The 10,582-nt window shown below is 35.9% G+C and overlaps 1 protein-coding gene across 2 annotated transcripts in view; it reads right to left on the bottom strand.

Moving 5' to 3' along the window:
- Window positions 1-10,582, bottom strand: part of LOC106881894 (phospholipid-transporting ATPase VD) — a 108,647-nt gene that overhangs the window by 33,810 nt on the left and 64,255 nt on the right. For both annotated transcript variants that reach the window (XM_089361575.1, XM_089361576.1), the window contains 5 exons: window positions 9,506-9,803; window positions 5,075-5,236; window positions 4,533-4,627; window positions 3,429-3,555; window positions 2,343-2,446 (listed from right to left, as the gene is read on the bottom strand). In XM_089361575.1, the coding sequence (XP_089217701.1) occupies window positions 2,343-2,446; window positions 3,429-3,555; window positions 4,533-4,627; window positions 5,075-5,236; window positions 9,506-9,803 (786 nt within the window). The remainder of the gene's footprint in view (window positions 1-2,342; window positions 2,447-3,428; window positions 3,556-4,532; window positions 4,628-5,074; window positions 5,237-9,505; window positions 9,804-10,582) is intronic.

Below are 10,582 nucleotides of genomic sequence, written 5' to 3'. Positions count from 1 at the left end.
CATGGTTGGTAAAAGAGATGTGAAAGGCCTTGCATAGTAGCTGAGTGTATGTGCCGTCTAGTGATCACCGTCAGGCTACTGTGAGAGATCAGCATTCAGAGCTGTAGAGCAGAATAGATTCTACTGATACATGAAACAGGTGTATGAAGGTTGGCTGAAAACTTCATAGACTGACCAAACTTTTCTCATGGAATGTTACCAAATGAGGTTTATTTTTCAATACCAATGGAAGTGTCCTGCAGTTCACACCCTTCTCCCATTGGTGTTGCAGTGCTTAGATTCCATTGGTGAAGAAGCTTTCATCCTGTTGGTCAAAAAAGTCATCAACGGCAGATATGATGTCATTGTCACTGCAGCACTGGTTCCCAGCCAAGTGCTTTTACATGTTGAATAACAGATGATAGTCAGATGGGAGCCAAGATCAGAAGAATAGGGACAGCTATCAACCAGTTCAAAGCCAGTCATGCACAGCAACCCTTGTGCTGGAGTATTGTTCTGATGAAACAAAATCCCTTCCATCAGTTTTCCTGGGCATTTGATCTTGATAGCGTTTCATAACTACCCCAGCAAGTTTGCATAATTCTCTCCATTGATGGTGCTTTTGAAGATAGTCAATAAACACAATGTCTTTTGCATCCCAAAAGACTGAGGTCTTCACTTACTCTATAAATGAAATGGCCTTGACCTTTTTTGGAGTAAGTAAGGAGGGATTTTTCCACTGCAATAGATTGTCTCTGGTTCAAAATGATAAAGTCCTGGATTAGGAAATACTCAAAGAAACCAGCTGATTTCCCTGTGATGTGATCAACTGGGTGCACTTTTGATCAGGTGTCAGAAGACATTGTATCTACTGAGCAGAAACCTTTGTCGTGCCACATTCATTGTGCAGAATATTCTCAACTCTCTCACGGGATATGCTAATAGCATTGGCTATTTGATTTATAGTAATTTGCCTGTAATCTATCATCATGTGGTGAACACAATCAATGTTTTCCTCAGAGGTAACAATTGCAGGATATCCAGACTTTGGGTTATCTTCAACACTTTCCCTTCCCCTCCTTAATTCAAATGTCCACTTTTGCATATTTGATAAAGCTGGAGTATCAATCATCCTCTAATGTAGCAACCACATGAGCACGAATGTCTTTGGAAGCTAGACTGTCTTTCTAGATATACTTGATAACACCATGATGCCAAATTTTGTCGATTTTCAAGAGAAGTTGTAACTAGTTACTTTTGAAGTCTTTGTCTTCTTAGAATACTCAGATGTCAATTTACGTGGAAAGAAACAATAGTTATTAATAACAATGGTTGAAATTCATGTATGCAAGATTTCACAGCTCTAGCATCACTCCTTCATAGTCAGATTATGAACTTTTCTACTCACCCTTGTAGATTTAGGTCACATGACTGTTGTGGTGTTATCCAAATTTTCCAGAGCTTGCTGAATACTGACCATGTTATCATTTAACAAATTTAATATCACTGCTTGCAGAGTGAATATGAGCGCCCAGGTAACAGAAATTGGCAGCTGATTTAAGGGGACCCAATGAAAAATCACCCACATAAGCATTTTCACCAATGATTATGGTCTTTGTCTTCAAGTGATTTATTGAGAGACGAACTTCAATGGCAACCAACGCCAAGTTTGTGAGGAGAGTTTGAACATTTGTGATTGTATGTGTGATGAGTAGGAAAAGGGAAATCTGTCAGCATATGGCTTGTATCATACAATCAACCAAAACTCTTCAACCATATCAAGTTCAATAGTATCTGAGACTCTATCAAAACGCAACTTGGAGCAAACTACAATGGCTTTCACAAAGGCTGTTCCACTTTAAATCTATCTTAACACTTCACCAACTCATTGAAACCATCTTAGCAAAGAAAGATACATCTTTGTGTGCCATATTTGTGGATTTCCCCAAAACTTTTTACTTTATTCATTGTGAGCGAATGTTTTAGACTATCTCTGCCTATGACATACCAAATGAAGTTGTAAATGCTATCTACTCTCTCTATGCAGGCTACAAAAGTTTTGTATGCATCCCTGATGGAAAGACACTAACACATTCGCAGTCAACACAGGAGTTTTCCAAGAGGTCAGCTTAGCTCCTTTCCTTTTCATTATAATCTTAGACTATGTATGCAGCACATTAAGGTATCTGAATTAGGCATAATTCTCAATCACTGCAAAGGTTTACATTATCCAGCATCGAACTTCATTGACCATGATAAGGCTAATTTGAGGTTATGCAACAACAACAAATACAATCTCTAAAAGTACTAATTTGATTTTATTCAGTTCCATGACTGGGAATTTAAGTAGAAACAAAACAAACCTGTTTATCACCAGTGAGCACCCAAATTTTGATTCCTGCTTTTCGAAGAGTGGCAACTGTGTCAGGAACTCCATCTTGCAGTGTATCTTCAATACCAGTTGCACCTTCAATGTTAAAAAAATGTTTCGTTACAGATGACTGATTACAAGTGTGAACTAATATCTTTCAATCAAATTAGTACCTCTTTTCCCACAAGGAATCTGATAGAGTGTCTTCTCAAACTATGAAATCATCAGAGATATGTATGGTCAGTGACTCAATCATTAAACTTTAAGAGCTCATGTTTTCATTACTAAGACTCAAATTACTATTAAAATATCTGACTTCAAACTGAATTTATCATTATTATTTGGTTTTCACAAATTATTCTTCTGATATTTGACCATGAAAGGGTAACTAAATCTTTCAAGAGCCTCATGTGCCACTAAACAACTGCATCTTTTTAGTTTCTGTGGTATCCTAAGCAGAGACATCAGATTTTTTTGGCTAGATTGTAAGTTAATAAAAAATAAATATTTAAAGTACTGGTACCTAATTTTGATAGTGAGGTAAACTGAAACGGAATAAAGAGTCACATTAAAAAACTTTGAAGTAGTTTGAAATAGTAAATTAAAAAAAAAATTGTTATTGGTTTGGTCTGGAGAAAGGAACAAGTAAGATTGATGTAGTTAATGTTTGTTTTAAACAGTTGCAAGTTGACACTCACAAAGAAAAAAGAAGAAAGAAAAAAACATATGCAGTGAAGGCAATCCAGAGAGCTTGTATTCTAATGAAAATGACTGAAATGAAAGATGTTGAATGCAATACATGGAATTAGAAGAGAGACAATGAGTTGGAAGTGTTTGAGTGAAAGTGGCATGAGATCAACCAAAACTAAAAAAGTAATAGTAATAAAGAGAATGGATAGAAAGTATTTGGGCCAGAGGTTGTCTCTTTTTGAAAAATGTCCTGGATACTTGTGTGATGTCATCTTCTGAGCCACAGTTCTTTGTTTTAAATGTTTGCATTGCATGTTTTAAGTTAGGCCAGATTCAACTTCTTTTTTAATACTGATCCACTTTCAAACCTGAATAAATTGCTACATACCTAGAAGCTCAAAATCTTTTTCAATATCATCTGCTGAGTTTTTCAAAAGCTCATCCTTGTTTTCAAGAGCTGCCTGTGCAACATTATATGATTGTTGCCATGTTTCATACTCTGCCCTACCAATAACCTGGAACATTGTATAAAGGCAGACACTAAATAAGTCATCAGGAAAATAAGGATACATATGGAAAGAATACTGATATTGCTGTAGGTTGTTTTTGTTTTTAATATAATTTCTATGTCTGAGAAGGAAGTGGGGCAGTGTCCACTGCTTTCAAAGGAAGTTCAAGAAAAAGTGGACAGAAACATCTGGGTGAAGTTAGTTGGATTAATGTCCAGTTTTCAAGATAGTGATAAAGTCAACTGTTTATCAGGAAATCATGAAGTTTAAACACTGTAAAAGAAATCAGAGTAAAAGAAATGGATATACTGTGTGGTTAAGAAGTTTGCTCTGTAATCACATGGTTTGGGTTCAATCTCAATATGCAGCATCGCAGATAAGTGTCTTCTAGCATAGATAAGGATCAACCAAAGCTTTGGAGAGAAATTTGGTAGATGTTCATATTCTTGAGTGATAGACTTATTTCAGAGCCTAATTAAACACCAACACCTTGTTCTTGAATGCCTTTAGCAGAGTTCACTCAGTTGACAGCATTTGACCAGGTCTTCTGCCTGAGGATAACTTCCACCCATCAATCTCAGAGTCCTTGTAAAGAGTCTTGGACACTGCCCTTCTTCATTTAAGAGGAACATGTGGAGTAATATATAATTTACCAGTTGCAAGGAACACTTAAAAAATTAGACAACTGACAGTTTAATAATGTATTAATGATCATGCTATCCTTTGAAGGAGCCATTTTTACCAATATTGTTATGATACAGTACTGGAATAGAAATATTTAAACCAGTATAGCTCAGTACAAAGTACTGATCTGATGAGAACAATTATAGTACAAGGTAGGATAGAAGTATTCTAACCACTTCAGCAGACTTCTCATCAAAGACATTCCAGGCATGGCTAGCTCACTTATTTACCAAATACAAGAAGTGCAGGATGGATTAGAAAAAACTGAAAAATATGTTGAAGAAAAAGATAAAACTTACCCGTTTTGCCATACACAATGTCCTCAGACCCTGAAGAGCATACTGGATGATGTGGTCAGAGGTGTTCTGTAGAATCTTCTTGGCTTCAGGCTCCTCTGTAGTTGAGTTGATGATATTTGTTAGTCATTAGGAACTTGCAGTGTATTACTTAAATCATGTGACAACACCGAGAATGAACATGTTTAAAGAAATAAGTCTTCTGAATACATATTTAAGGGTACCAACATTCAACTGTACCCTAAATATTGCCATTGTGTATATTTAAGATTGCAGATATTCCTGTTGTGCATAGGACCTATGTAATTTTCAACGTAGATATTACCAATAAACAGCTTAGAACTGAAGATGTTCTAGATGTTAATATTTAGCAATGTGAATATTCATAAATATTTGGAATAACATATAAATGACAGCTCTAACATAAACATAAGGTCGCAATTAAATATAGAGACTTGTGTTCATAATGTGCACATGTAGATACAACAACAACATTAACACAGAAAACAACAAAATAATAACAAAGTAAAGTAAAATGAACTAACCATGATAGGTAGAATTTAAACGCTCCAGAATTGAACAATCAGCTCCCTTAGTGTATAAGATAATCTCACCACTGGCTGGATGTTCCACTATCACAGACATTCTCTTGCGGTCGGAATCAAATTGTAAAACATGTAGGATCTTCAATGTGACATCACCCTGACCTAACCAGAACACAAGAATTGCAATCTTTCAGAATTTAGTAAAGGCTTTAGGTGTTGTGAGGATTTTAGTTTGATAAAAGATTATTATTAATTTTTAAAGACTTGTTGAGTTGCCAATATGTGTTTGCAAGAGTCTGTACAATGCTAAAAATGTCAAAGGATGATGGTGCTAAATTGAATAATATTTAAGTCTAAACAACAGAAAAAGTCTCTCTGATAAAATTCCATATGAGGGGTGTTGAAAAGTTTTTGGTTTTGGGTAAAAGAAAATACAGGAGGATCAGTTAATTATGATTTTATTCAACACATTCCCCTCTCAGATTCACACACTTATTGCAGCAATTCTTCAGTTTTTCTAAGCCCTGTAAAAGAATTCAAGAAGGTTGGGCCTCCAACCAGGTTTTCAAGATATCCTTTAAGCCAGGAACTTTTCAGTACCCACTTGTATAGTTTCTATGTACCAAATTGCAGTGCCCAGACTGAGAGAAAAGACTTGCCAAAAGTGCCACACACTAAGATAGAAACTCAAACCATGTATTTGCTAAGAGAACTAGTTAGCCATACAGTTGTACCTATGGTCATTTATGTACATTTTCGCTATCAGTTAGACTATGAAGTGGAGGAAGTTTCTACAATCTTTCCAGGTTGTGATAACATGTGGTATAGAGAGGGGAGGTAAATATGTTTATTGTTCAGTTTGAACTATTGAGTTATTTAAGCAGATAAGCAGTATACAGTCAAGAAGTTTAAAGAATCATAAATTGTTGTAGGAGTGGTGGAAGGAAAAGAGTGAGGGAGGAGAAGGGAGAGAGAAAATGAATGAGAATGGCTACTGTTTGAGAATAGTTTACAGTGAATGGGAAGAATACTTGAATAGAGCACTTGTCTCTTAGGCAAATAACTTTTCCATATCCACACTCACATAGCCGCATTAAACTAAAATAGCCTTAAACCAAATACTGTATGTCAAGAAACTTATATTAGATGTCTAAACTTCTAAGTTTAGAGACAGTTGTAAGGTTGGTATATTGAAACAGAGTGTAGTTTCTTTCTCACTATCTCTCTCTCTCTTTCTTCTATACTTCTAACTACCACACCTTCTCTCTTGGGTCATTTAGTCCTTTTCCATGCCAGCATGGAAAAGGGAACATCAAATAAAGAAGATGACATGCAGAATATGTAGCAAGAATGTTCTGAAATGCTAATGGGTTTAGGACTTTTTTTTTAATTTCAAATGTATAAAAAAAAAATGAATAAATAAAAAAGATTAATAAAGACACTCAATGAATTGCTAATAAAGATGATTAACCTTGAACACAACCATGTCCTGACCAGAACATCTTTAAAAGAAAAACTATTCCCTATATACATATAATTTATTTTTTAACATTTTTTCCATTTTATTGTTTCATCTTGATTTACCTAAGTCATATTTTGAAAATTAAAATAATTGTAAATCATTTTAGTATTTGAACTGGTCAGTAATATTTTAAATGGGGTAGGAATTTTGCCCTAAATATTCTTCATGTTGCTGAGTAGGAATAAAGAAACTAAGTATCATATTAGAATTTTATCTTGATCTGATAAATACAATGCCTAAGTAGGTCTGCTGAAAAGTTACCTACCCTTAATACTGGTCAAATATTGCTACCTTTAGTACTATCTATTGCCTTTAAAATGTTCTCCATTCTTAGTAGTGTGGTATAGCTTTGCTAAGAAAAGGATGGTGTTAAATTTCTCTATCTCTGTAGAATCATAGTTGACCAAATATAGGATTAATCAATATGCAAGATTTCTGAGTTGCTGGATTTGGAATATACCAATCTATTCAAAATGTGCATAAGCTGATTAAAGAATGTATAATTCTCTGTTCTTTTGTGATTTTCTACTATACTATGTGACCATATACAAAATTTATTTGGTGTCTGAATCTCAAATTTACAAACTGGATAGACAAATGGAAAGTACCTCTATGGCCTACATGGATTACAATGGCTTTCACTCAACAATTTACTTGACCAAGTTTGATCTCAAAAGTGTGCTGAGAAAGTATTTGCCTGGATTTTTAATCTTTTTTTTCCCTTTGTGTGCAGTCACACACAAAATACATATGCGTAATAACACATCCATAAATATAAACACCCCTGTCTGGAGCTTTGATTCTCTAAATCTAACAGTTTTTTTTTAAAAGAAATTCCTCCAGCAAAAGGAATTGTGTCCATGGCCTTTGCAGCCCTTCCATAGAAGATGAAATCAATACTAGTAATGTTCCTTTTGAACAGTTACAAGTCAATAGCTCAAAGAAAATACTTAAGCAGGAACATGTGGTACAGAGCAACTAAGAGATAGGTATAGATAGGCAATTGAAAGCAAATGAATTTTAAAGATCTGGAAATATGCTTAGTATATAAAACAGAATGGTTAACATCATGTTGAAATTACAGTGTTATGATATACTGTAGCATCCTGATCATCCATAGTCATGTTAAGCTATATATAATGATGGCAGTAATTGTGGTGGTAGTTAGGATGGTAACTTTGGTGGCAGTAGTTGTAAGGTTAACAAAAGCATAATCGCCACAGATAAAGATGAAGAAGGTTGAAAACTTCAGATGATATCAAGCAACAGATAGAATAGAACCTGTGACATGTCTCATACAAATCAAAATTTAGCCCCTTAGCATTTAAACTGGCAATATCTGGCTGAAATATTTTACCTGTTTTATGTTCAAACCAGCCAGATCAGGCCTCTCATACCTACCCTACAGTGTCATTTGAAAGATATTCAGCCATATCATTTAAATATTGAGGTTACAAGATAATGCATGATTAATTCAAAACAATGCAAATAATATAACAAATTGCAAGTGACAGAGCAATCTAAATGCCAAAGGCTTCAACCATTTATATTCCATGTTAACAATATCGCTTGAATGAAAAGTCTTTTCAGCTACAAAGCACCTGGCAATATATAACTTTCAGCATTCCATTTTGAATCCCTGTCCAATCTGTAGACATGTAACCCTCAATCCTCCACAGCCTTTGAAAATAAAATAGAATAAAAGTCTTATCTTCACCACTGACTTCACTAAGCAATGTTTTGCATCATTGTACCACCACCCCACACTGCATTACCACATCACCAGCCTAACATGAGACAAAACATGTAATACTGTCAGGTTTACAAGTGTCCAGAAACTTGTTATCATTGGTGAGATGAGGAAGGAGGGAGATTTAATTGAAAGTAAACATTTATTAGTGGGTTGTGGTGGTAGGCATTCATTAATGGATTGTGTTTGTGGTGTTAGGTAGCGTTGTGGCTGTTGGTAGTGATTAGCATGGTGAGGAGTGACAAGTGAGTGGTATTTGAAGTAATGCTGAAGTATACTGTCATAGTGGTCATAGTGTGGGTGTGCTTTGATGGCATAAATGGTAATGTTCATTTAATGTAGTTGTGCTGCAGATAAAAAACAAAAAAATGTAGTTGGTGAAGGGAATGTACAATGCTGCTGGAGGTAATTTAGTGTACATAGAGTATGAGAGTGATCTAATGTGGTTGCAGTGTCATTGTGGCGGTGGAGGTAGCAGTGGTGGTAATTTAGCATAGATATGAAAAAAAGCAGCATTTGTTTTCCTTCGACGACTGGCACCCATGCCAACATCGTCTCCTTCATTGGACACGAAACTCATTTTGAGCGTGGCCGTTGCCAGTATTACCTGACTGGCCTTCGTGCAGGTGACACGTAAAAGCATCCACTACACTCTTTGAGTGGTTGGCGTTAGGAAGGGCATCCAGCTGTAGAAACTCTGCCAAATCAGATTGGAGCCTGGTGTAGCCATCTGGTTTCACCAGTCCTCAGTCAAATCGTCCAACCCATGCTAGCATGGAAAGCGGACATTAAACGATGATGATGATGATGATGATGATGATGTTGAGACAAATGATTGAATTTGCAAATCAATCTAACCCTTCAAGTTCAACAGATTGAAACATCACTAATGCTGTTCTGAGTCTCTCTTAAAGATGCTTGAGTCTCAGTAAGTCAGTATAAAAGTCTACCTAACTGTAAAGTTCAAACTTTTAAATAGAGATACTATATAACTAATGAGAGGTTTCATTAGCTTGCATTGCTAATATGAGTCTATCTCGTATTGATGTGAACTTAAGTATGTGGTAAATTCATATGATAAATTATAACTAATTAGCATTAATACTAATAAATAAGACTTATTTCTAACTACATATGCTCAGAAAAAATTCAATCTTACCTGGCAGAAAAACATGAACAAAATCCTTGGATCTCTTTAGAAGTTGACACCCATAGCTCTTGGCAGCTCTCACAAGAGCTAGTTCATCAGGACTCTCTGCTTCATAACATATTTTTCTATCAAAAGAATATTCAGAGCCAGCCACACTTGCCTCTAGTGATGTTGAGGAACTCTGAAGGTCAATGATGCTAAACATTGTCTTCTGGCTTTCAGATTTCTTGAATGTTGGAGAATTTGGTAGACTACCATTCAATGAAGCATCATAGTAAGAAGCAGGCATGAAACCTGCATCATTCAACTTTAAAAATAAAAGAATGAGGGAACATGAAGTAAGACCATGGATAGAGGAACCTCATTTTGATTCTTCATTACGGACAACTTTTTATTTATGTTGTGGCAGTGAGACATCGACCCTGAATGTAGAGGACATGCAAAGACTAGAGAAGAATGAAGCTAATATGCTCCACTAGATGTGCAATGCCGATGTACATGTGCCACTGAGTGCTAGTGTATTGAGAGAAGATTTAAATTAAGAAGAAATCAGTGCAGTGTGCAAAAGACAAGGCTGCACTGATTTGGACATGTGATGTGTATGGATGAAAACAGTTGTATGAAGAAGTACTGATTAGTTAAAGTGGAGGGAACTTTTGGAAGAGGGAGACTCAGAAAGATATGGGACAAAGTACTAAAAGCTGATCTCAAGACACTGAGTTTTACAAAAGGTAATGATAAAGTCTGAGATGTCTGGTACCTTGCTGAAGACCCATCCACAGCAGAATTGATATCCTAAAACCACCTTGGAAATTCTCATCTGTGAAGGGCTCTGCCACAATCCCGTCCTTTCTGCCCTGTCAGCCTTTTCCTTAACATTTCATACCCTAACATTCATCACTGCTCTATCAACTGAGAACGGAATAGGTACATACTACATCCCCCAACTCTCTCAGTTGCCTTTCTTTCCAACCCAAACCCACTTTCATTTCCCATAATCCTGCCTCGCCTACTGTCTTCACCAATCACTTCCTTTCTGTGCCTTCTCCCTGCTTTACTGTTCTTCATCATTAACATCTTGCTTAT

Source organism: Octopus bimaculoides, chromosome 13 (genome assembly GCF_046866305.1).
Source record: "Octopus bimaculoides isolate indiv1 chromosome 13, ASM4686630v1, whole genome shotgun sequence".
NCBI classification, from domain to species: domain Eukaryota; kingdom Metazoa; phylum Mollusca; class Cephalopoda; order Octopoda; family Octopodidae; genus Octopus; species Octopus bimaculoides.
Note: the sequence above shows the minus strand (reverse complement) of the source record. Positions and strands in the feature narration are given on the sequence as shown.